Source organism: Trichomonas vaginalis, chromosome IV (assembly GCF_026262505.1).
Source record: "Trichomonas vaginalis G3 chromosome IV, whole genome shotgun sequence".
In the NCBI taxonomy this organism is placed as follows: Eukaryota; Parabasalia; order Trichomonadida; family Trichomonadidae; genus Trichomonas; species Trichomonas vaginalis.
In genome coordinates, this window is record NC_067206.1 from 4,173,037 (window position 1) to 4,198,300 (window position 25,264).

At 34.4% G+C, this 25,264-nt stretch overlaps 4 protein-coding genes and 2 pseudogenes across 6 annotated transcripts, besides 46 other annotated features; 5 read left to right on the forward strand and 1 right to left on the reverse strand.

Annotated features, from left to right (window-relative positions):
* Positions 1-29: 29 nt before the first annotated feature.
* Positions 30-116: a mobile genetic element.
* A 158-nt stretch (positions 117-274) lies between these two features.
* Positions 275-365: a mobile genetic element.
* Positions 366-523: 158 nt separating this feature from the next.
* Positions 524-615: a mobile genetic element.
* Positions 616-773: 158 nt separating this feature from the next.
* Positions 774-862: a mobile genetic element.
* Positions 863-1,018: 156 nt separating this feature from the next.
* Positions 1,019-1,109: a mobile genetic element.
* A 160-nt stretch (positions 1,110-1,269) lies between these two features.
* Positions 1,270-1,360: a mobile genetic element.
* Positions 1,361-1,518: 158 nt separating this feature from the next.
* Positions 1,519-1,608: a mobile genetic element.
* Positions 1,609-1,766: 158 nt separating this feature from the next.
* Positions 1,767-1,857: a mobile genetic element.
* Positions 1,858-2,012: 155 nt separating this feature from the next.
* Positions 2,013-2,103: a mobile genetic element.
* A 160-nt stretch (positions 2,104-2,263) lies between these two features.
* Positions 2,264-2,356: a mobile genetic element.
* Positions 2,357-2,513: 157 nt separating this feature from the next.
* Positions 2,514-2,606: a mobile genetic element.
* Positions 2,607-2,766: 160 nt separating this feature from the next.
* Positions 2,767-2,856: a mobile genetic element.
* Positions 2,857-3,015: 159 nt separating this feature from the next.
* Positions 3,016-3,105: a mobile genetic element.
* Positions 3,106-3,265: 160 nt separating this feature from the next.
* Positions 3,266-3,355: a mobile genetic element.
* Positions 3,356-3,513: 158 nt separating this feature from the next.
* Positions 3,514-3,603: a mobile genetic element.
* Positions 3,604-3,763: 160 nt separating this feature from the next.
* Positions 3,764-3,851: a mobile genetic element.
* Positions 3,852-4,010: 159 nt separating this feature from the next.
* Positions 4,011-4,104: a mobile genetic element.
* A 159-nt stretch (positions 4,105-4,263) lies between these two features.
* Positions 4,264-4,350: a mobile genetic element.
* Positions 4,351-4,508: 158 nt separating this feature from the next.
* Positions 4,509-4,599: a mobile genetic element.
* Positions 4,600-4,756: 157 nt separating this feature from the next.
* Positions 4,757-4,842: a mobile genetic element.
* A 163-nt stretch (positions 4,843-5,005) lies between these two features.
* Positions 5,006-5,094: a mobile genetic element.
* Positions 5,095-5,252: 158 nt separating this feature from the next.
* Positions 5,253-5,341: a mobile genetic element.
* Positions 5,342-5,501: 160 nt separating this feature from the next.
* Positions 5,502-5,591: a mobile genetic element.
* A 158-nt stretch (positions 5,592-5,749) lies between these two features.
* Positions 5,750-5,841: a mobile genetic element.
* A 157-nt stretch (positions 5,842-5,998) lies between these two features.
* Positions 5,999-6,089: a mobile genetic element.
* Positions 6,090-6,247: 158 nt separating this feature from the next.
* Positions 6,248-6,337: a mobile genetic element.
* A 159-nt stretch (positions 6,338-6,496) lies between these two features.
* Positions 6,497-6,587: a mobile genetic element.
* Positions 6,588-6,744: 157 nt separating this feature from the next.
* Positions 6,745-6,835: a mobile genetic element.
* A 155-nt stretch (positions 6,836-6,990) lies between these two features.
* Positions 6,991-7,080: a mobile genetic element.
* A 180-nt stretch (positions 7,081-7,260) lies between these two features.
* Positions 7,261-7,334: a mobile genetic element.
* Positions 7,335-7,494: 160 nt separating this feature from the next.
* Positions 7,495-7,583: a mobile genetic element.
* A 158-nt stretch (positions 7,584-7,741) lies between these two features.
* Positions 7,742-7,808: a mobile genetic element.
* A 282-nt stretch (positions 7,809-8,090) lies between these two features.
* Positions 8,091-8,124: a mobile genetic element.
* Positions 8,091-8,124: a terminal%2Cinverted (terminal inverted repeat of LTR63 transposon ID:TVAGG3_0026890).
* Positions 8,125-8,134: 10 nt separating this feature from the next.
* Positions 8,135-9,414: a mobile genetic element.
* A 328-nt stretch (positions 9,415-9,742) lies between these two features.
* Positions 9,743-11,373: a mobile genetic element.
* Positions 11,364-11,533: a mobile genetic element.
* Positions 11,504-11,533: a terminal%2Cinverted (terminal inverted repeat of MuDR-3_TvMULE3 transposon ID:TVAGG3_0026920).
* A 700-nt stretch (positions 11,534-12,233) lies between these two features.
* Positions 12,234-12,270: a mobile genetic element.
* Positions 12,234-12,270: a terminal%2Cinverted (terminal inverted repeat of Banshee-A3 transposon ID:TVAGG3_0026930).
* A 1,999-nt stretch (positions 12,271-14,269) lies between these two features.
* Positions 14,270-14,311: a mobile genetic element.
* Positions 14,270-14,311: a terminal%2Cinverted (terminal inverted repeat of ISTv3 transposon ID:TVAGG3_0026940).
* A 182-nt stretch (positions 14,312-14,493) lies between these two features.
* Positions 14,494-14,530: a mobile genetic element.
* Positions 14,494-14,530: a terminal%2Cinverted (terminal inverted repeat of Banshee-A3 transposon ID:TVAGG3_0026950).
* An 83-nt stretch (positions 14,531-14,613) lies between these two features.
* Positions 14,614-16,149, forward strand: TVAGG3_0026960 (microtubule motor protein; the record flags this gene model as incomplete). Its single annotated transcript, XM_001299535.1, has 1 exon — positions 14,614-16,149. One exon carries the CDS (start codon positions 14,614-14,616, stop codon positions 16,147-16,149), a length of 1,536 nt encoding a protein of 511 aa, XP_001299536.1.
* Positions 16,150-16,203: 54 nt separating this feature from the next.
* On the forward strand, positions 16,204-17,727 carry TVAGG3_0026970 (Rab guanyl-nucleotide exchange factor protein; the record flags this gene model as incomplete). The annotated part of the gene is made up of 1 exon (XM_001299536.1): positions 16,204-17,727. One exon carries the CDS (start codon positions 16,204-16,206, stop codon positions 17,725-17,727), a length of 1,524 nt encoding a protein of 507 aa, XP_001299537.1.
* A 36-nt stretch (positions 17,728-17,763) lies between these two features.
* Positions 17,764-19,329, reverse strand: TVAGG3_0026980 (glycosyltransferase family; the record flags this gene model as incomplete). Its single annotated transcript, XM_001299537.1, has 1 exon — positions 18,102-19,031. The coding sequence occupies one exon, from the start codon at positions 19,029-19,031 to the stop codon at positions 18,102-18,104; it is 930 nt and encodes a 309-aa protein (XP_001299538.1).
* A 563-nt stretch (positions 19,330-19,892) lies between these two features.
* Positions 19,893-19,987: a terminal%2Cinverted (terminal inverted repeat of Maverick-3 transposon ID:TVAGG3_0026990).
* Positions 19,893-25,264: part of a mobile genetic element that runs on past the window's edge.
* TVAGG3_0027000 lies at positions 21,839-22,629 on the forward strand (annotated as a pseudogene). The gene has a single exon. A coding segment is annotated over exon 1 (791 nt).
* On the forward strand, positions 23,074-23,265 carry TVAGG3_0027010 (protein of unknown function, DUF4106 family; the record flags this gene model as incomplete). The annotated part of the gene is made up of 1 exon (XM_051220309.1): positions 23,074-23,265. One exon carries the CDS (start codon positions 23,074-23,076, stop codon positions 23,263-23,265), a length of 192 nt encoding a protein of 63 aa, XP_051105295.1.
* Positions 24,150-25,014, forward strand: TVAGG3_0027020 (annotated as a pseudogene). The gene has a single exon. A coding segment is annotated over exon 1 (865 nt).

Consider the following 25,264-nt stretch of genomic DNA (forward strand, 5'->3'; position numbering starts at 1 on the left):
CACTGATCATGAATCAGTACATCATAGCCAACAATTCCTTCGCAAACAGCGGAAACTTTGTCTGAATAGTTTAACATTCAGACAAAGTTTCCCGCTGTCAGAGAGGGAATGGAAGGTAAGAGTATATATCATAATGTATACCTCTTACCCTTTCATTCCTCGAGAAAGTTCAAAAACTTGGGTGCAATCAGACTGATTGCACCCAAGTTTTTGAACTTTGTATAAGGAATTGTTGGGCTATGATGCACTGATCATGAATCAGTACATCATAGCCAACAATTCCTTCGCAAACAGCGGGAAACTTTGTCTGAATAGTTTAACATTCAGACAAAGTTTCCCGCTGTCAGAGAGGGAATGGAAGGGTAAGAGTATATAATTCATAATGTATACCTCTTACCCTTTCATTCCCTCGAGAAAGTTCAAAAACTTGGGTGCAATCATTCTGATTGCACCCAAGTTTTTGAACTTTGTATAAGGAATTGTTGGCTATATGCACTGATCATTGAATCAGTACATCATAGCCAACAATTCCTTCGCAAACAGCGGGAAACTTTGTCTGAATAGTTTAACAATTCAGACAAAGTTTCCCGCTGTCAGAGAGGGAATGGAAGGGTAAGAGGTTATATTCATAATGTATACCTCTTACCCTTTCATTTCCCTCGAGAAAGTTCAAAAACTTGGGTGCAATCAGTTCTGATTGCACCCAAGTTTTTGAACTTGTATAAGGAATTGTTGGCTATGATGCACTGATCATGAATCAGTACATCATAGCCAACAATTCCTTCGCAAACAGCGGGAACTTTGTCTGAATAAGTTTAACATCAGACAAAGTTTCCCGCTGTCGAGAGGGAATGGAAGGGTAAGAGTATTATATTCATAATGTATACCTCTTACCCTTTCATTCCCTCGAGAAAGTTCAAAAACTGGGTGCAATCAGTTCTGATTGCACCCAAGTTTTTGAACTTTGTATAAGGATTGTTGGCTATGATGCACTGATCATGAATCAGTACATCATAGCAACAATTCCTTCGCAAACAGCGGGAAACTTTGTCTGAATAGTTTAACATTCAGACAAAGTTTCCCGCTGTCAGAGAGGGAATGGAAGGGTAAGAGGTATATATTCAAATGTAATACCTCTTACCCTTTCATTCCCTCGAGAAAGTTCAAAAACTTGGGTGCAATCAGTTCTGATTGCACCCAAGTTTTTGAACTTTGTATAAGGAATTGTTTGGCTATGATGCACTGATCATGAATCAGTACATCATAGCCAACAATTCCTTCGCAAAACAGCGGGAAACTTTGTCTGAATAGTTTAACATTCAGACAAAGTTTCCCGCTGTCAGAGAGGAATGGAAGGGTAAGAGGTATATATTCATAATGTATACCTCTTACCCTTTCATTCCCTCGAGAAAGTTCAAAAACTTGGGTGCAATCAGTTCTGATTGCACCCAAGTTTTTGAACTTTGTAAAGGAATTGTTGGCTATGATGCACTGATCATGAATCAGTACATCATAGCCAACAATTCCTTCGCAAACAGCGGGAAACTTTGTCTGAATAGTTTAACATTCAGACAAAGTTTCCCGCTGTCAGAGAGGAATGGAAGGGTAAGAGGTATATATTCATAATGTATACCTCTTACCCTTTCATTCCCTCGAGAAAGTTCAAAAACTTGGGTGCAATCAGTTCTGATTGCACCCAAGTTTTTGAACTTTGTATAAGGAATTGTTGGCTATGAGCACTGATCATGAATCAGTACATCATAGCCAACAATTCCTTCGCAAACAGCGGGAAACTTTGTCCGAATAGTTTAACATTCAGACAAAGTTTCCCGCTGTCAGAGAGGGAATGGAAGGGTAAAGATATATTCATAATGTATACCTCTTACCCTTTCATTCCTCGAGAAAGTTCAAAAACTTGGGTGCAATCAGTTCTGATTGCACCCAAGTTTTTGAACTTTGTATAAGGAATTGTTGGCTATGATGCACTGATCATGAATCAGTACATCATAGCCAACAATTCCTTCGCAAACAGCGGGAAACTTTGTCTGAATAGTTTAACATTCAGACAAAGTTTCCCGCTGTCAGAGAGGGAATGGAAGGGTAAGAGGTATATATTCATAATGTATACCTCTTACCCTTTCATTCCCTCGAGAAAGTTCAAAAACTTGGGTGCAAATCAGTTTCTGATTGCACCCAAGTTTTTGAACTTTGTATAAGGAATTGTTGGCTATGAGCACTGATCATGAATCAGTACATCATAGCCAACAATTCCTTCGCAAACAGCGGGAAACTTTGTCTGAATAGTTTAACATATTCAGACAAAGTTTCCCGCTGTCAGAGAGGGAATGGAAGGGTAAGAGATATATTCATAATGTATACCTCTTACCCTTTCATTCCCTCGAGAAAGTTCAAAAACTTGGGTGCAATCAGTTCTGATTGCACCCAAGTTTTTGAACTTTGTATAAGGAATTGTTGGCTATGATGCACTGATCATGAATCAGTACATCATAGCCAACAATTCCTTCGCAAACAGCGGGAAACTTTGTCTGAAATGTTTAACATTTCAGACAAAGGTTTCCCGCTGTCAGAGAGGGAATGGAAGGGTAAGAGGTATATATTCATAATGTATACCTCTTACCCTTTCATTCCCTCGAGAAAGTTCAAAAACTTGGGTGCAATCAGTTCTGATTGCACCCAAGTTTTTTGAACTTTGTATAAGGAATTGTTGGCTATGATGCACTGATCATGAATCAGTACATCATAGCCAACAATTCCTTCGCAAACAGCGGGAAACTTGTCTGAATAGTTTAACATTCAGACAAAGTTTCCCGCTGTCAGAGAGGGAATGGAAGGGTAAGAGGTATATATTCATAATGTATATACCTCTTACCCTTTCATTCCCTCGAGAAAGTTCAAAAACTTGGGTGCAATCAGTTCTGATTGCACCCAAGTTTTTGAACTTTGTATAAGGAATTGTTGCTATGATGCACTGATCATGAACAGTACATCATAGCCAACAATTCCTTCGCAAACAGCGGAAACTTTGTCTGAATAGTTTAACATTCAGACAAAGTTTCCCGCTGTCAGAGAGGGAATGGAAGGGTAAGAGGTATATATTCAATAGTATACCTCTTACCCTTTCATTCCCTCGAGAAAGTTCAAAAACTTGGGTGCAATCAGTTCTGAATGCACCCAAGTTTTTGAACTTTGTATAAGAGAATTGTTGGCTATGATGCACTGATCATGAATACAGTACATCATAGCCAACAATTCCTTCGCAAACAGCGGAAACTTTGTCTGAATAGTTTAACATTCAGACAAAGTTTCCCGCTGTCAGAGAGGGAATGGAAGGGTAAGAGGTATATATCATAATGTATACCTCTTACCCTTTCATTCCCTCGAGAAAGTTCAAAACTTGGGTGCAATCAGTTCTGATTGCACCCAAGTTTTTGAAACTTTGTATAAGGAATTGTTGGCTATGATGCACTGATCATGAATCAGTACATCATAGCCAACAATTCCTTCGCAAACAGCGGGAAACTTTGTCTGAATAGTTTAACATTCAGACAAAGTTTCCCGCTGTCAGAGAGGGAATGGAAGGGTGAAGAGGTATATATTCATAATGTATACCTCTTACCCTTTCATCCCTCGAAGAAAGTTCAAAAACTTGGGTGCAATCAGTTCTGATTGCACCCAAGTTTTTAACTTTGTATAAGGAATTGTTGGCTATGATGCACTGATCATGAATCAGTACATCATAGCCAACAATTCCTTCGCAAACAGCGGGAAACTTTGTCTGAATAGTTTAACATTCAGACAAAGTTTCCCGCTGTCAGAGAGGGAATGAAGGGAAGAGTATATTTCATAATGTATACCTCTTACCCTTTCATTCCCTCGAGAAAGTTCAAAAACTTGGGTGCAATCAGTTCTGATTGCACCCAAGTTTTTTGAACTTTGTATAAGGAATTGTTGGCTATGATGCACTGATCATGAATCAGTACATCATAGCCAACAATTCCTTCAGCAAACAAGCGGGAAACTTTGTCCGAATAGTTTAACATTCAGACCAAAGTTTCCCGCTGTCAGAGAGGGAATGGAAGGGTAAGAGGTATATATTCATAATGTATACCTCTTACCCTTCATTCCCTCGAGAAAGTTCAAAAACTTGGGTGCAATCAGTTCTGATTGCACCCAAGTTTTTGAACTTGTTATAAGGAATTGTTGGCTATGATAGCACTGATCATGAATCAGTACATCATAGCCAACAATTCCTTCGCAAACAGCGAAACTTTGCTGAATAGTTTAACATTCAGACAAAGTTTCCCGCTGTCAGAGAGGAATGGAAGGGTAAGAGGTATATATTCATAATGTATACCTCTTACCCTTTCATTCCCTCGAGAAAGTTCAAAAACTTGGGTGCAATCAGTTCTGATTGCACCCAAGTTTTTGAACTTTGTATAAGGAATTGTTGCTATGATGCACTGATCATGAATCAGTACATCATAGCCAACAATTCCTTCGCAAACAGCGGGAAACTTTGTCTGAAATAGTTTAACATTCAGACAAGTTTCCCGCTGTCAGAGAGGGAATGGAAGGGTAAGAGGTATATATTCATAATGTATACCTCTTACCCTTTCATTCCCTCGAGAAAGTTCAAAAACTTGGGTGCAACAGTTCTGATTGCACCCAAGTTTTTGAACTTTGATTAAGAATTGTTGGCTATGATGCACTGATCATGAATCAGTACATCATAGCCAACAATTCCTTTCGCAAACAGGAAACTTGTCTTGAATAGTTTAACATTCAGACAAAGTTTCCCGCTGTCAGAGAGGGAATGGAAGGTAAGAGGTATATATTCATAATGTATACCTCTTTACCCTTCTATTCCCTCGAGAAAGTTCAAAAAACTTGGGTGCAATCAGTTCTGATTGCACCCAAGTTTTTGAACTTTGTATAAGGAATTGTTGGCTATGATGCCACTGATCATGAATCAGACATCATAGCCAACAATTCCTTCGCAAAACAGCGGGAAACTTTGTCTGAATAGTTTAACACTTCAGACAAAGTTTCCCGCTGTCAGAGAGGGAATGAAGGTAAGAGGTATATATTCATAATGTATACCTCTTACCCTTTCATTCCCTCGAGAAAGTTCAAAAACTTGTGCAATCAGTTCTGATTGCACCAAGTTTTTGAACTTTGTATAAGGAATTGTTGGCTATGATGCACTGATCATGAATCAGTACATCATAGCCAACAATTCCTTCGCAAACAGCGGGAAACTTTGTCTGAAATAGTTTAACATTCAGACAAAGTTTCCCGCTGTCAGAGAGGGAATGGAAGGTAAGAGGTATATATTCATAATTATACCTCTTACCCTTTCATTCCCTCGAGAAAGTTCAAAAACTTGGGTGCAATCAGTTCTGATTGCACCCAAGTTTTTGAACTTTGTATAAGGAATTGTTGGCTATGATGCACTGATCATGAATCAGTACATCATAGCCAACAATTCCTTCGCAAACAGCGGAAACTTTGTCTGAATAGTTTAACATTCAGACAAAGTTTCCCGCTGTCAGAGAGGGAATGGAAGGGTAAGAGGTATATATTCATAATGTATACCTCTACCCTTTCATTCCCTCGAGAAAGTTCAAAAACTTGGGTGCAATCAGTTCTGATTGCACCCAAGTTTTTGAACTTTGTATAAGGAATTGTTGGCTATGATGCACTGATCATGAATCAGTACATCATAGCCAACAATTCCTTCGCAAACAGCGGGAAACTTTGTCTGAATAGTTTAACATTCAGAACAAAGTTTCCCGCTGTCAGAGAGGGAATGGAAGGGTAAGAGGTATATATTCATAATGTATACCTCTTACCCTTTCATTCCCTCGAGAAAGTTCAAAAACTTGGGTGCAATCAGTTCTGATTGCACCCAAGTTTTTGAACTTTGTATAAGGAATTGTTGGCTATGATGCATGACATGAATCAGTACATCATAGCCAACAATTCCTTCGCAAACAGCGGGAAACTTTGTCTTAATAGTTTAACATTCAGACAAAGTTTCCCGCTGTCAGAGAGGGAATGGAAGGGTAAGAGTATATATTCATAATGTATACCTCTTACCCTTTCATTCCCTCGAAAAAGTTCAAAAACTTGGGTGCAATCAGTTCTGATTGCACCCAAGTTTTTGAACTTTGTATAAGGAATTGTTGGCTATGATGCACTGATCATGAATCAGTACATCATAGCCAACAATTCCTTCGCAAACAGCGGGAAACTTTGTCCGAATAGTTTAACATTCAGACAAAGTTTCCCGCTGTCAGAGAGGAATGGAAGGGTAAGAGGTATTAATTCATAATGTATACCTCTTACCCTTTCATTCCCTCGAGAAAGTTCAAAAACTTGGGTGCAATCAGTTCTGATTGCACCCAAGTTTTTGAACTTTGTATAAGGAATTGTTGGCTATGATGCACTGATCATGAATCAGTACATCATAGCCAACAATTCTTCGCAAACAGCGGGAAACTTTGTCTGAATAGTTTTAACATTCAGACAAAGTTTCCCGCTGTCAGAGAGGGAATGGAAGGGTAAGAGGTATATATTCATAATGTATACCTCTTACCCTTTCATTCCCTCGAGAAAGTTCAAAAACTTGGGTGCAATCAGTTCTGATTGCACCAAGTTTTTGAACTTTGTATAGGAATTGTTGGCTATGATGCACTGATCATGAATCAGTACATCATAGCCAACAATTCCTTCGCAAACAGCGGGAAACTTTGTCCGAATAGTTTAACATTCAGACAAAGTTTCCCGCTGTCAGAGAAGGAATGGAAGGGTAAGAGTATATATTATTATAATGTACCTCTTACCCTTTCATTCCCTCGAGAAAGTTCAAAAACTTGGGGTCAATCAGTTCTGATTGCACCCAAGTTTGAACTTTGTATAAGGAATGTTGGCTATGATGCACTGATCATGAATCAGTACATCATAGCCAACAATTCCTTCGCAAACAGCGGGAAACTTTGTCTGAATAGTTTAACATTCAGACAAAGTTTCCCGCTGTCAGAGAGGGAATGAAGGGTAAGAGGATATATATTCATAAATGTATACCTCTTACCCTTTCATTCCCTCGAGAAAGTTCAAAAACTTGGGTGCAATCAGTTCTATTGCACCCAAGTTTTTGAACTTTGTATAAGGAATTGTTGGCTATGATTGTACTGATCATGAATCAGTACATCATAGCCAACAACATTCCTTCCCAAAACAGCGGGAAACTTTGTCTGAATAGTTTAACATTCAGACAAAGTTCCCGCTGTCAGAGAGGGAATGGAAGGGTAAGAGGTATATATTCATAATGTATACCTCTTACCCTTTCATTCCTCGAGAAAGTTCAAAAAACTTGGTGGCAATCAGTTCTGATTGCACCCAAGTTTTTGAACTTTGTATAAGGAATTGTTGGCTATGATGCACTGATCATGAAATCAGTACATCATAGCCAACAATTCCTTCGCAAACAGCGGGAAACTTTGTCTGAATAGTTTAACATTCAGACAAAGTTTCCCGCTGTCAGAGAGGAATGAAGGGTAAGAGGTATATATTCATAATGTATACCTCTTACCCTTTCATTCCCTCGAGAAAGTTCAAAACTTGGGTGCAATCAGTTCTGATTGCACCCAAGTTTTTGAACTTTGTATAAGGAATTGTTGGCTATGATGCACTGATCATGAATCAGTACATCATAGCCAACAATTCCTTTCGCAAACAGCGGGGAAACTTTGTCCGAATAGTTTAACATTCGGACAAAGTTTCCCAACTTTCAAGCCGAAATTCGCGGATACCATTCACCAACTAGCTCTTGCTATGATGGTTATTAAAAATCAAGATCTATATTAAAATTCAAAAATCTACTCAAAGTCACTAATGTTCGATTTCGGAGTGTCAAATTACTGTACTACAGTTGCTGCTTCTTCTGCAACTTGCGTATCTCTGTAACGAAGAAAAAAAATATGTAAATGTTTTAAAAAGTAAGTGTTTATTCTTATTAATCTGACTGAGCTTAGTAAGAAGATGTAATCGATATTGTTAATTTGGTTAAAAATATAGATTTTATTTTCGATTTTAAAATATTACCGAATTAATTTTCTTGATTGGCTCTCCTCTCGCGGAAATGTTGAAGAGAAATCCTCAAATCCTTAATTTCTCCATCAACTTTCCAAAGGGGTCTTTGGTGGTATCATATTTTTCGCTGATATCATAAAATTTGTTTGGTGTAAACCAGGTATGTATTTCTGGATTTTTTTTAACTGTTATGTGGTGTTGCGTTATAATTTCGATTAAATTTTGAATTTGATCCCAAGCTACCTCATCAACTTGAATATTCTGCCAAAATCTTTCGATTTTGCCATTCATGGAAGGGCAGTGTGGTATTATCGTGATTGATTCGACGTTTGCATTTTTTAATAAATTTTGAAAACACCGTAGTTTTCAAGCCCATTGTCACTCCATATGGCAAACGGTTTCCATATACATCGAAACATTGTTGAATGACACGACTTGTTTGTGCCGCTTCTTTAGTTTCGAGATGTGACCAAGCCAAAATTTTTCGTGATTTATCGTCAATAACGGCATATAGATATTCACCTTGGCGATGATTTAAAAAGTGAATATCTACATGCCATATTTCATTAACGTAAAAAGCTTCGTTTTTGTTGACCTTTTGCCTTTGAATTTTTGGCGGTTGTGCAAGATTGAGAAGTTTGAAACATTTATTAACAGTTCTTTCGGAAAATTGAATGTTCAATAATTTACGGTCAAAATAATCTGTAGTTTTTCAAATGTTGAAGTATTTGTGCGTATTGAATATGGGTCATCTTCTGAATTTATATCCGATTCTGTATCAATTGAATTTGGACTTGATGAAAATAATTCTTCGGCTGATGAATCGTCGGAATTTGAAGAGATTTCTGATGATAAACTGTTCAGATGAACTTGAAATGTCAGGAGAACTGTAATCAAACTCTGAATTTTGATTCCGTTGAGACAAATGTGGAATTGGAAAATGAATTTGAATATTTTGTTGATTTGCATTTGCGATTCAAGTATCATTTGACGATCTGTTATAATTCGGCCGAAAGCCCTGGAAATTCCTATTTTTTGAACTTTATTATGTTAAATTTTGGACAGTATTTATTAATTCTTGTGGTGATCTTTTGGTTTTGGACCTGTACGTAATTTTGGAATTTCAATTTGATTGAAATTAAGAGCGTTTTAAAAGTTTTATGTGATATTGTGGGAAGAATTCTTCCATCTGTTAAAGGGACATTTTGGAGAACGGTTTCGACGTTAAACCGCTTTGAAATTGTTGATTAGCTTGATTTAACCATTCTAAATCAATTAAAACGAAGATTCTACCACTCATTTGAAAATTATAAGTTTTGAAAAAAAACCGTAAATCATTATTGAATCTAAAAAATTTATGTACAAAAAGTCGGTATATATTCTATAATTATTTAAAATAATGAAAAAGTTGATTTGTGAATCATTGAAATATTAATGCTGTTATATATATATATCAGATGATATAAGATGATTTTTTTAAATAAAAAATAAAATTTAATTTTTTAATTGTTAAAATAAGAATAGTAAGCTTGACAAGTAATTTAAGTTTTTGCTTTGTAAAGTTATTTGGTTGGCAAATGCATTGTGTCACTTTTTGTTTGAGTTCACTTTCCGTAATTTGTCTTATGATAGAATCTATGTTTTTCATGAATGTTTCAATATCTTTTACAAACTTACATGCTTCAGAAATGACACCAGTTCTGTTGTCATTTGCTAACAAAACACTGCTGTAGTAGTTGTATGAAATACTTCTTTCGGTCCTGTTTGTAAGTTAAACATACGAGGAAATAGTTTAAGCTTCTTATTTATAACACTGTAAGAGTCTTTTATAATAATTGCCCTTCCTTTATATAAGCCAGTTATTTGCATTGTTCGTGAACCTTTAATGATGGGAGTTTCTTTCACTTCTGTCATGTGTCTTAAGATGAAGTTTATGTCATAACTGAGGTTATGGAAATATATTAAACTCTTGTCAGAAGTCGTTCCAAAAATTCTGTTGCACATTCTGACCCCAAATCTTTCACTCACTGAACCATCTTCACTGTCATAACATATGTTAAAAGCTTTATGAAAAGCCATCGGTACTGCACTCAAAGTCAGCAAAGAAAACGTGCTCAGGAATGAACTTGCACTTATTTTTATTACTTCTTTTGACTCGGCTTTCTTCTTCAGTTGTACACAATACTTTGGAGCATATGACAAGTCTTTAAATGGTGCAAGGTTCTGTTTATATAAGTCAGTAGTATATGTGAAAAGTTCTCCATAAGAAATAGGTTCGAAATATTTGCACTCCCACAATGTTTTCATAACATCCCATAACGGTGTTGTTCTATCATAACGAACTACATATTTATCTTCTCTCTTTGTATAAATCTTCATCTGTTTCTCAATGTTCATTCCACCACACTCCTTCAAGATTTCTATATAGTTGCGAATGAAATATGTTGTCATTGGTAATCTTTCATTTAACAGTAGTGGTCTTCAACAAGAAGTAAGTCAATAGTTCGAACAGTTTCACATTCTTTTGGTATGTATCTCTTTATTTCATTATGTCTTGAGTCATTGAAATAACCAATGGTAACATTAAATGCTATACCTGTTGCATCAGAAATTTCTTGTACTTTACTTTGAGGAAAGTCTCTAACACGAATGACTTCTCTCATGTGGTCAATAGTCTCACCATCTACTCCAGCCTGAATGCAAGCATAAACGAAACAATTGTCTTCTGTCATAAGTGCTGCAGTTCTTTTGTTCAATTCATTGAAATTTGGTAGCGCTCAAGATTTATAGGTAATGTGCAAAATACTTCCAGAACTGACCGCTTCCTTCTTATAAAACTTCTTTTCACCATTATCTTTCCAAAAGCTTTCTATATGTGCTGGGTTCCTGTTGCTTAAGAGCTTCCAAAATGGCTTTCTGGTCATTTGTCAGTGTGCTTTCATCTCTATATGGTCTCTTTTGGTTTGCCTTTCTTACATCTGACATCGTTAAGCCTTCATATTCTGTTAAATCATACATCTTTATTTCGGTAAGATTCTTTATGTTTGTCAAGAAGAAGTCATAGTGCATTTCAACAATACCTGCAGCATTTGCTTCTATCTCTGATATAAAGTTCTCCTTCAAGAGCTGATGTAGTAATGTTTCAATATTATTGAGGTTTAACGTAGAACATTCATACTTTCCACCAAGTTTATAACATACCATCCATCTCTGTTGTGAGTTTATTTTAATTTTCTCTAAGAGTCTCATGAAAACCTCAATTTTCCATACAGAGGGAACGGGAATAGCATCCAATATTCCCTGAGAATGGTTGCGCATTCTCAGTTCCCTCTATATTTCGAACGAAGCTCTCATCAGTCTTTTTTTTAATACTAAACGTTTTTTCCCCTGTCACTTTTAGCTAAAATTTGGGTTTGCCAAATAATATACGGTAGTGTTTACTAATAGATGAATAGTATATAAATTCTATTAAAATGGATTTGATCCAAAAATATATAAAATTTGATCATAAATAAAATCGTTTTAAATTACTTCTTCATTTAAATTATAACAATTATTTTTGATTTTATATTTTTTTGGATCAAATCCATTTAATAGAATTTATATACTATTATCTATTAGTAAACACTACCGTATATTATTTTTTAAGCTATCTTATTTTTGAACTTTTATTCAAATCTTTGGTCGCAAGAAGAATTGCATGATAAATAAAAACATTTAATCAAAGTCAATTTTATTTTTCATATTCAAATGGACTGAGTGTTAACATTTAACATTTTTTGCTAATTGTCGTCAAAAATTAGGCGTAAAGCAAAAATTGATATTTCATATGGTTTTATGATAGATAAGCATTATATTCCCACTCATTATATCGTAAATTTGAGGTTATCCTTCGCTTTTAAGATCATTGAATTTGATTTTTATATAAAATAGTTATATATTAGAAAATAATATGAGTTTATGTGATATTATTTTTCAGAAGATTTCATTCTATATGCCTATGAAAAGTTCTCTCAAAACTAACTTTTTCCTAATTATAATTAAATCTAGAATATTGTATTATGCTTAGTATTATTTCATTTTTCTCGTTCAATTTAGAATTTACAAATGTCAAAAAATTGAGAGCTGTCACTTTTGATGAATTTCTGTTTATTACACTGGAGTTAATTCCTCTTGTGGAGGACCACTTTTAATTTTTGGTGTACCACCGATTTCTTTGAATGCTTTTTTGAGAGTATTTCTTGAAATTTGTTTGAAAATTGTAACATTTTGATAAGAATATGGAACTTTTTTCAAAACTGTTGCGTAAGTTAACTCACCATAAGGATGTCAATTTGGAAGAAAAGTGAGAAAATTCCTAAAATGCTAAAAATGAATTTTCCAAACGTATATTTTTTATCTCATTTTTTTGATTTTGAAAAAAATTTGGAAGAAGAAAATCTTCTGTTTTGAATTTTATCACGATGTTTTAAAGTATATTGGACACATGTATTGGTATTACTATTTTTGTATATTTTGAGAGAAAAATCCCTAAAAATGAGAAAATCTAAGACGTCCCGTCCGGAATCCTACCTGATAACTCGACTCACTCGGGAATATATAAACTATTGAAAATTTGAATTAAACTTCTAATTTGGAAAAAAGAAATTTGGAAAGAAGAAAATTCAAAAATCGAGATTTAGACTCAGCATCAAAATGGAGAACAAAATGTTTCTTCATATGAAGGAAAAAAATTTTCTTGTGAAGAATAGAGTTTTTAAAATTTTATTGTATGTAATGAAATAAACAAATATTAAAATTATTTTTTGATAACAAGAAAATTCCCAATAGAAAATATTTGAGAGAAAGAAAAAAAAGAAAATTGAAATATTACTCCTCCTTTATATTTCATGAGATTTTAAATTTATTCTCATAAAATTGACAATTTTATACGTTTAGATGAAAATAAGTGATTTTGGTTGAAATAGAAATTATTATTTGCTTACAGCTATCAAATAGATTTTTGCTATTTTGATTAAAATTTGTTAATCAAATTAATAAATTTTTTCTAAATATCTTAAATATCTGATCACTCACATATACAATGAATTGAACGATAAAAATAATACAAACTCAACTAAGTTTCCTGTCTTTCAACTAAAAAAAATTATGCAAATTAAATTAAATTGTTTATTCAAATATAAAACAAAGATGAAGTAATTACAAGTTATCATAAACTTTATGAATAACTCTGTAATTGGTTCAGATTTTCGTAAAAATATTTTATTAATATCGATAAGAATACGTTTACCTACTATCACAACATATCGATAAACAAGAGTAGAGTGATTTTTATCATCGAAACTTTTTAAAAGCTGTAAGCTGGAAGGAAAAATCTTGTTTTTTCTGAGTTAGTTGTAGAACTATTGATGCACGAGTTATCATTGTGATGTAGAAGGATGTCAATGTACTGACTGAAGGATATGAAGTGAATTGAATTTCATTGAATTTCAATTTGATCAAAATTTGTTGAAATGATATGAATGTGTCAACATCTGTATCACTCTCTTTCACTCCTTCCCTATTCTTTCGAGAACGAAGCTAGCTCAGCTTTCGCTGAGCGAATTGACACTTTTGATGTCCTAAACGTACATGCTCTCAAATTTATCGAAAAAAAATTATACCACCTAGACTAGTATATTCTTATTTTAAATATGATATTTCCTTAGAAATCCACACTAGAATATATTTAAATCAACTTTTAAAAAAGTTCGAATCCTGCGCGTCTCACTTTTTAAATTTTCGAAAAGGAAAATTATATTCTCCTAAAATGAAAACAATTTTCCGAATTGACATCCTTACTCACCACTTTCAAGTTTTTCATACATATATCTTACCCATTCATTTGGAATACGAGGTAAATTTTTTACTTTACAAAACTGTTTATTTTTCAGAATTTTTAAATTTGAAAAAATCCATTCTATATCTGATAAATAATATATTATTTTTCAATCAAAATATTTTGATTATCATCTCAAAAGTGTTCTCAAAACCTAGTTTTTCTTATTTTGGATAATCTTAATATTTATATTATTATAAACTAATTGAACACCATATGTTTTTGTATACTTTTACAAAAAAATTGATAGATTTGTGATACTTTCCCCGACGATAGAATTGAATAGCTTACATTTTGACAGAACTTAATATGGAACAATATATTAGAAAATAATATGAGTTTATATGATATTATTTTTCAGAAGATTTCATTCTATATGCCTATGAAAAGTTCTCTCAAAACTAACTTTTTCCTAATTATAATTAAATCTAGAATATTGTATTATGCTTAGTATTATTTCATTTTTCTCATTCAATTTAGAATTTACAAATGTCAAAAAATTGAGAGCTGTCACTTTTGATGAATTTCTGTTTATTACAATACGTTTAATAAATACAATCCAGTTTTCAAACATGAAAGTCAAAAAGTTTATAAGACATCCAAATGATCGACTAGAAAATATGAACCCAAATCATGCAGTTTCTACAGTCAAAAAATCACCAAAAAAAGAAAATTCAAAAGATCAAACTCCAAATAATGAAATGAATTTAACACAATATGAAGATGACAAGATTAAAGTTTACCTTCGTGTAAGGCCATTGATAAACGATGAAAGTCCAATGGATTTAACCCTTGATGATAACACAATCACAATTCGACCACCAAACCACAAAAATTCTTCATACTTTTGTGTTGATAAATCATTCAAATTCAGAGGAATTCTCAATTCGCATGCTAATCAAGAACAAGTATTCGACATGGTCGCAAAGGATTTACTTGACAATTTTATTAATGGATCCGACGTTCACATATTTTGCTACGGAAGTACAAATGCAGGAAAAACGTACACAATTAATGGCAATGAAGATGATCCTGGATTACTATTCAGAGTTCTAAATCAAATTGTTCCTCCAATTATTGAGAATGAAAGAGAAAACGCTAAGTTATATGCCTCATTTAATGAAATTTATAACGAAAGAATATATGATCTTCTCTCAGATAAAAAAGAATCTTTATCAATTGGTTTCAATGTGATGGGAGATACTGAAATAAAGGGATGTATTGAAATCCCAATTATTACAGTTGAAGACATTCAATTAGTTGTTCAAAAAGGTATTGAGGCTCGACATAAAGGTTCAACAGATTTTAATTTAGATTCGTCAAGATCTCATTCTATTTTCCGACTCAAACTTGCTACACTACTAGGGTATTCATGGCTTTCAATTGTTGATCTTGCAGGCTCCGAAAGACTTTCAGTAATGAATTCAGCTGTGGGATCATTCAAAGAGGCTTGTAACATTAACAAAGGCATGCTGGTTCTTGGTAAATGCATTAGATGCTTGAAAGAGCAAGGAAAGACTACTACAAAAATCCCAATTCCATATCGAGAATCAAAACTAACCCACATTTTCAAGAACCTATTTGAGCCCATGAAAAGGCAAGCTAAAGCTGCAATAATTATTAATATATCTCCAAATGTAACTCAAATTGAAGATACAATTTTTTCGTTGCAATTTGCAGCCGAAGCTTCAGAATGTTCAATTCGTCAAGTTTCTCGACCACAAGATATTTCGGGAACAGATGATCCTAATGCACAATTTCTTCGAGAATCTTCTACCGTATTATTTTTTGATAATTCTCCGGATATTCTTGAACGAAGATTAAGATTAGAGATAGGAAAGACCGTGGAGGAGGCATTATTACAGCAAAAAATGCAATACGAATATTTGTTGCAGCAAATGACCCAATTGAGCACATATAATCCGTCAAAAGAGAATTTAATTCGAGAAAAACCCGAAATAATTAAATCATACTTGAGTAAACTCCAAGCATTCCTTGATCAAAACAAGGAGCTAGAATTCCAAATTCAAAAAATGTCACTTGATGGGCAGAAACTTCAACAATCGAAAGATAAGATTCAAACAGAGTATAAGGACATTGAAGGTGAAATTGAGAAATTAAAGTCCCAATTGGAAACGATGTCAGATTTTTTGTAAATTTTATGTTTTTTTGTAAACTTTTCAATTTTGAATTTTTTTAACACTCAACATATGCTAGATTCTCCTCTCTCTGGGAGCCTTAAAGACTACGACAGAACACTAACGACATCTGTCCCAGAGTTGAGTAGTATTTTGGCAATTCAAAATTTTGAACAATTCTTTTTAATTGGAATTTCCCCAAATAAAACACAATCAGATTCACCGCAGGTATTGATTGCATACCCACCATATCAAATCCCAGAATTAAACCATAAACAAATAATAGAGCATGCATTACCATACGGTACAAACAGAAGAAAAGTTAAATCTGGTAATTACGTGATTCAAGAAGAATTTACATTTGCTCTAAGATATGGAGAGTCTGAAATATATGGTACTACTGCAGTGTTTTATTCCAATTCTTCAGATTTACCTTTCTTTATGTCTAAATCAACAAAAAACACGTTATTTGCTTTTGTAATTTTATCGAGAATACCAACTCTTTCTACTCACTTTTCATTCTTAACTTACTTAGTTTTGTTGATTACCGGAGGAATTCCAAAATTTAAGGTTCTCAGCGAAGTACAAGACCTTCCTATAACACAAGGCCCTCCAATACCAGATATGGAAGTAAAGGATTCCATAGCCTATTATAGCACTTTGCAAATTCCAGAAAATTTTTCAAGATTCATTCACATTTATCACAAGTGCATACCAGGAATGAATCCTATGGATATCACAGATAAATTAAAACTACATTTTCAAACAAACGATGACACTTACGCGATTTTATATACAGCGTTAGATACAGTTTGTTCCATATTGGAACCGAAAATGATTTTAGATGTTTTGTCTGCCTTATATTTAGATTATCAAATACTCGTAATCGGATCCTGCCTCGAAGAAGTTTCATTAACAGTTTTAGCGTTCGTACACCTCATCGATCCTATGAAGTACTCCGGAATAGTAATGCCAGTGCTACCGCAAACAGATGATTACCTCGATATCTTGCAAGCTCCTACTCCTTATATAATTGGAACGATACCGAGCGACAAACTCTTAAAATTAGACTTTTTAGATACTACAGTATTCGTAAATCTCGATACAAAGACAGTTGAAACAGGAGAAGACATGCCTCACTATCCAAATGCAGAAAATATCGCGAAAGAATTAAAGAAAGAATTTTCTGAAAAAAACAAACCGCAATATCTATACGCATTCCAATCAGAATATCTTACCCACTTAAAACATAAATATCTATTTACATCTCAAAATGTGAACAGAATCGTTAGAATTTTACGAGCACCATTGGAAAATGTTACAACAGACTTTATATACTCTTTCTTTGTTACAGATCTTGACAGAGAAGATTCTTCCACAATTTTTAATAGAGAATTATTTTTAATGATGATGCCTCAAGAGCCTTTCTTCAAAGGAATACTCAGTTCTCAGACTTTTGAACAGTGGACATCGCAGAAACTCGACGAATTCATGATACTTAAAGGAGAAGATATTAAGAAGAGAAAGAAGAGAGAGAGACGTAGTACTTTGAGCGTAAGACAGAGGAAACTTTCGGTCAAAGTTCTTGGAATTTAATTATATTTATTTTCTTGTTGTTTATAATGTTCGTTATAATCATTTAAATAAAAATCATGTATAATTGTTTGTAATGGCTAATGGTATAAGATTGATAAAAATTTTGAGCTTTTTTAAATACATCTCGAAATCAAATGGAAGTCATTCATTTGAATTCTTAATTGATAATTGATATAAAAGGAGAAAATGAACAAAAAATACTTTTTAACTTTATAAATACAATTGTATTGAATTAATACGGTCCTTACAACAAAAAACATCACTGATATTTAAAAAGAATGCATACAGGATTTGGAATTTCTTATTGGCATCATTAATCAATGAATTTACAACTAACTCCAACTGCAATATACATATATATATATATTTGGTGATTATATAAAAAGACCTCCATTTGGAATGTCGGGCCATTGGTTGTGTTCTTCAACATAGAAAGCTACCTTAAAAGCCAAAAGAGCTCGAGTCACATTGAATATATTATCAACTATTTCGAACTGAGGTACATTTGGTTCACAATACAAAATAAGTCTATAAAAGTTACAACCAATTGTTGCAGGTGTAGTATGATCAAAGACATTAGCATAAACTACTATGCAAATTGTTGTTGGGTGTAGGAAGACGCTATTAAAGAAGTTACTTCCAACTGGCCCGAATAAAATCTTTGCAAATCCATATATTTTTATTGTATCTTCTATTTTTCCTTCAGCTTGATAGTGTGTTTCCCATTTAACTTTAGGATATTCTGCTTTTACAGCCCTGACAATTTCTTTGAAATTAGCAATATTTCTAAAATAATGTGCGCGATTCGTAATAACATACTTATATGGAACTGCATTTAACAAACCAAACTTTTCTCTCACAAGTTTTGTAAGTTTTCTGAAACACGGACCGACATGTGCCATGTAAACTCTAGGAAGAAAGTTGATGTAAAGTTCGCGAGCATATACCCATTCATCTTGTTTAAGATTAATAAATTGTTCTTTCAGACCAAGGCGAGGTATAAAATCGTCAATATATTTTTGTTCTGCATGAGTTATAATTTTTGATTTTTTTATTACATCGTTAGGTATTTCCATTAATGGAGAAAGAGCGTCTTCAATAAAATGTCCAAAAATATTACATCTAAAATGACCAGTGGCTACAACAGTGTCATACTCAGCTATGATATTCCCTGGCTTTGCTTCATATATAAAAGTAATTGCTGGATCTATATTTGGATTTTCAATAACAGTCCAGTTGTATATTACCGCGGTACTTCCTGAAACAAAGCAATTTTTAAGATGGTAGATTCTATTGCTATTCATATTGCATGTATCTTGGTAAACTGCTCCGAATTTTGCATATGGAAAATCATCTTTTAAAATAAATGTATGATTAGTAATGTATGGGGAATTATTCCATCTTATTGTTGTTACATCAATAATAGATGAATCCGGAATTCCTTTAAATGTAGTTTGCGGAATATTTAAAAAAGGAAAAACTATAGAATCTGAATAACGAATTGAGTTAGGTATATTTAATTGAATGATAAAAAGTACTATAGTAATGTATAAAACGAAATTGTCAAATAAATTCCGAGAATGGGTTTTCCTGGGTCTTATCATTGAAAGACCAAATATAATTTATCGTTTTTTTTTTGATACTCATAAAAAAACAGGGAATTGGAGTTGGAATATGATCATATCTTATATTTTCTATGACTGAGGTATATACTCTCTAGAATCAATTGTGATAAACTAATTTTCAAGCGAGTAGGTGCCAAAAGTGCTTACTCTTAAACAACCGTCGGATTTCCGGGTGAAATCGTGACACACTTTCGTCTTTCGTAGGCAGTGGTGGTTGTTACAAAAGGTAACTTCGAATGTAGCGTGAAATCTGCAAAAAAAATTCTGAAATTTGAATGGATAACACAAAAATTGAATAGTTTACGTCAATAAAAAAGAGAAAAATGAAGCCAATGTGTCTCGAACCTAGGACTTAGAGCAGCAATCCCACTGTTTATCCCATTACACTACATGCATCTCTCACCTCAGTGAATGAGATCAACTATATGATAACTTTTTCCCCATTATATTCTTGTGGAAAAGTGACAAATAGCAACTTTGACCCTCTCTCATATGAAAATTTTATATAAACTTTCGAATTAAATCATTAGATTTAGCATTAAAAAAAAAAAAAAAAAAAAAAAGGGTAGTGGGGCTTCCAGGCACTTCGTGCCCTCTAGCCCTGAAGATGTTTAGTATAAATGAAGTTTTTATTCGGTATATTCTGAATCTTGAATGTCTTGGAAATTTTCTTCTTCTTCGCTCTCTGAGGTGAGGATTTCTTCGACTTCTTCTTCGTCATCTGGTGCTACGTGTCCAGCTATAAATACTTTGTAGAGTCCATCTGGAGGTGTCTGTATTATGAATGTGGTATCGTGTAAGAATACAAACTCAACATCCTGTTTGAATTGGCAATTTGAATTAGTGAATTCTGCCAATTTTATAGGATGTCCTTTGGTAGCTTTCGGGAAGCTTGAAATACTAACTTTGCCACCGTATGGAACTCTTTCTGGTGTATCTAACGCTATAGTGGATATGACATGGAAATTGTCTTGAAATTCTGGTAAAGGTTGTATACAATATAACCGTTTTGACTGTCCTGGTTTGGTAAAAAAGTATACGTAAAAGGACCTTTGCCCATACTCATCCAATTCTTCGAGATAGTTGTAGGTATTGGGATATATGCTGACATACTCAGCAATTTTCACATTTCGCAAATAAGTTTGCATATTTTTGGGGAAAAGTCTAATAAATTGGTCGATGGCTTGTAGTGCAATTAGGTTTGCTGTAACAGGCAAGTATTGAACAAACAAGTCCACGAGAACACCTGGGTCTTTAACTTCATTTTCAACTGGTTGCAAACTATCCATAACAGACTGAAACACTTCCGAATAATCGGTGTCGTCTTGAATTCCCCATTGGTTTTTGAGTTTTTCAAGGAGTTGAAGTCTTTTTTTAGCATATTGCCTGCGAACACGTTCAGGTATGGTAGTGTTTTCTTCTGTATTTTCTGTATCTCCTGATTGAAATTGCTTCGCGAACGCGAGGTATCTCATCTGGGACCTTGTCGTCATCGATGACGCGCTTGGTTGTTCCTCTGTTGTTTCGTTTGTTTGTATGGTATTTTCTTGAGTAGATTGTCTTGAATTGTTGGACAATTGGTTTGCAATTGGAGAAGACTGTAAAACTTGTCCTGTTGTGTCTGGTACAACTGTATCTGTTGTTTCGTTTGTTTGTATGGTATTTTCTTGAGTAGATTGTCTTGAATTGTTGGACAATTGGTTTGCAATTGGAGAAGACTGTAAAACTTGTCCTGTTGTGTCTGGTACAACTGTATCTGTTGTTTCGTTTGTTTGTATGGTATTTTCTTGAGTAGAATGTCTTGAATTGTTGGACAATTTGTTTGCAATTGTATGAGGAAGTTGCTTTGGTATTATAGGAGGTTGTAAGGGTTTTGAGAATGGTGAGACATAAGTTGTAGGAACTTTAACTGCAGAGGTAGTCGACGAATTGTTTGCAATTGTATGAGGAAGTTGCTTTGGTATTATAGGAGGTTGTAAGGGTTTTGAGAATGGTGAGACATAAGTTGTAGGAACTTTAACTGCAGAGGTAGTCGACGAATTGTTTGCAATTGTATGAGGAAGTTGCTTTGGTATTATAGGAGGTTGTAAGGGTTTTGAGAATGGTGAGACATAAGTTGTAGGAACTTTAACTGCAGAGGTAGTCGACGAATTGTTTGCGACACTTTTTCTTCCTTCCATTAGACAAAAATAAACTGTTTTTTTCGGACCACTCATAGAAAAGTTTGAGATGAACCGTTTTCGTCAACGGTAACCCCCTCTATTTTTTTATTTTATTTAATAGTTACCGTTGGAAAACCGTTCCATCTCAAATATTGAATGAACTATAAACGTTTTTTGTTTTCTATATATGCTTTTTTGTCCAACGGTAAAACTTTTTGCACAACGGTTTTTGAGAGTCATCGCCGTTGACCGAGTAGTTTTTTGTGCTGAACAAAAAGTGTCATATAAACATCTGTCAAAAACCGCTTTTTAACTTCACTTAAAATGCCACGTAAGCTACGTAAGAATATACGTAAGAGGAAGAGAGCATTGAAACATCCAATAGTAAAACTGACACCACAACAACAGTTGCAACAACAAATGATGAATGACCCCACTATGTTGCAACAAATGTCAAGCAATCCTATGCTTTTAAACCGAGTTGTTGGTGCACAGAGTGGAGGTTTAAGAGCGGCACTTTTAGCGAAAATGGCAGGCTATGGTGGAGCTGCAGACGGAACAGCTTATAACCCTCAAAGTCAAATGAATTTGAGTTCACTCAAAAATCAAATAACAGATGTCAAAAAGTCAAACATAGACATACAGAAGCAAATAAGTGAAAACGAAAAGAAACTAGAATATGACAGACACACAAAGAAACTCAATGAGTTAAACGTAGAGAAAAAGAAGAAAGAAGAACAACTGAAAGAACTAAGTACAGAGGAATATGCGAAAAAAGTGTCAGAAAAAGCAACAGAAGTAGCAAAAATGGAACAAGATGTCATAAATTTGAAAAACCATACTACTCAATATAAAATACTGAAAGATGAAGAGATAAAACAAAAAGCCCTGAAGACATATATGGATAGCGATGAGTATAAAAAAGAAGTTGAAGCAAATGTAAAGGCAGAAAAACTTTTACAGTTGCAAAACCAAACCGTACAGTATGAAAACTTAGCACAAGAAAGTAAAAATAACGACGCGGCTATGCAAAAGGCAATGAAAAGCGCAGAATATATAAAAGCTAACAATGACTGGTTAGATGCCCAAGCCAACGCTAAAGCAGCCCACTATAGGGTCAATAAGGACAAAAATACAAGCGGATGAAGACAGTTCAAATGAAGCTTTAACAAATGCTGACTTTAAGAACGCTTTCGAAGCTCTTCATAGTAAGGTGAAACAAGTGAACGACTTCTCATCTGGAAAGAAACTGAAGTCTGAAGGTTTCGACAACGAGTTAAGAGAAGTAGCACAAAATATGACGAAAATAACAGATGCAGCAACAAGACAGGCAGTTCAAAGTGCCTATGACGCCGTTAGAGCAACTGTTGTGAAAAGTCAAGAAAAAGAGTTACAACAGACCAAAACAGACCTAGTAAATGCTTTCTTAAAAACGAAAAGTCAGGTAGGACATTACGCTGCAGATGGAACATATGTGCCAGCTGGTGGAACTTATATACCACCAAACCCTCCAAGAGAAGCACCTGCACCAGGACTACCTAGAACATTTACATCGTCACATGGACACAGACACAGGCATGCACCAAAACCAACACAACAACCAACAGTTCAAAATCCAACACAACAACCACCTCCACAACCAGCACCAAACCCAACACAACAACCAACAGTTCAAAATCCAGCACAACAACAACCACAAACAGAGCAAGGACATAAAAGAAGTAGAGAACAAGGAAACCAAGAATTCTTAAAAATGCTTAAAGAAGAGTGTGGTTTCCCAGATAGTATTGACTTTAGTGACAGATATAAAGAAGCTATTGGAAAGTTCAAGGATGGAAATACTGACCCGAACCTATTTAGCTTTATGGCTCAGCACCAAACGGATATAATCTCAAACCTGGAAAATACAAGCTCGCTAAGGGATATGATTTAATAGCATATCATCCAAATGACATGGATGAATTTACTCCGAGATATTTGATGTCAGAGCTAAATGACAATTCAACTTTCGTCATGAAACGCGTAAAAAATAGAGACGGAACGAAAGAACAAAAGCTTATGAATGCGGATGACGTAGATAGGGAAATTGTTGAAAACGGTCTCGGAATATATGAAATGCCAGCAGATGAGGTACAAGAAACTCCACAGGAAGAAGTTCAGATACAACCAGACATGGAAGAAATAGTTCAGCAACAACAGCTAGAAGAGCCTGAAGGAAACGAACAAGTCACTCCTTTGGAAACTAACTTCACAGAACTAGATGAAGATTTGAACAGCCGAAAAATCTTGACCCTCAACAAGAGTATGCGGAGAATATGGAATATTTCCAAGAGTCTAAAAAAAATTCGGCTGACATAGTAGAAGAATATCGAAAAATGTTTGCCGACATACAAAAGACTCCAACATCAGATGAAAATATCAGCATAGAATGGAAGAACTGAAAAAAAATGTACACAAATACAACAACCCTTTTTACTTACGAGCATTTAACGTTCAATCTTCGGATGAACTCGGTGAAAATAAAAGGTTAAATTTCAAGAAAACATATAGAAATGAAACATTGTTTAAAGTTCATTCAGAACCTAACCAAGATGGAAACAAACCTACTTTTGTTTCTGCAGACGATGGAACTACAATGAGATGGGGTCATAAAGCTAATCCAGATAGGTGGTTCATAAACTTACAACCTCAATTCCAAGAAGTTGTAGACGCAATGGAAGTCAATGGTGAACCAGATATAGCTGGTATTTTCAGCGCGGCTTTAATGCCATTGAAAGATATGAAAGATGCAGATATTTTGAACCAGTATGAAATGAACATGGCTGATGGAAATATAACACCTGACGTTCTAGAACATTTATCTCAAAGAACTACACAGAACCATAGAGATGGTATATTTGGTGAAGAGTTTAGAAAGAAAGTTAGGGACAGAGAAGGAAGAGAACCTATTGTACATGACCTTGCAAACGAAAGTTTACAAAATGTCATAAAAACTTACTTTGCAGACAATGAACCGAGAAGGGATGAATATTTAAGAAAACTCAAATGGACAGTACCAAATGAAATGTTAGTATTGAAAAACATGTTCCTTGACAAAATAAAACCAACTACAGAAATAAACGACGCAAGACTGAAAGATTGGGTAAAAGCTTTCCCATTCACAAAAGATATAGTTGGTAACATGGAAAGAAAACCAGAATGGCTACAAAAACATATATTTGGAAACGAGCTTATTCCATATGGACAAGCTCTGTTTGAAGAGCTTGAACCAGAAACTCAGGAAAGAGTCATGCAAACAATACGCGAAGACTCAAATACAGACTATGACAAACTCTTTCTAGGATATAGGTTACCTGAGATGGGCGACCAGAGCCAAAAGGCAAAAAGGACATGGGAAATTTGCAACATACTAGATGAACATAATGCAAAGATGCAACAACTTCAAGCAGAGGGCAATGAAGGAAAAAGAAGAGTTAAAAACTCAGTCAGGAAGAAAGTAAAGCTTGGTCGGAGTGGGTTCTATTATGACATATAAATCCAACTATTCTATATTTTTACCTCATATGAAATGTACGCCGCTCAGAATATAACGCCAACAGTTTTGGATGCTATGAATGGAAATGTTTCCGAATGGTATAACGAATGCGACAATGCCATTAGAAGGTCAGAAATAGTTCCTGGAACTTACGAATATACAACTGCTGTTTCTTATGGAAACGTAGGTGAGTTTGGAGAAGGTTCTTCAACAAC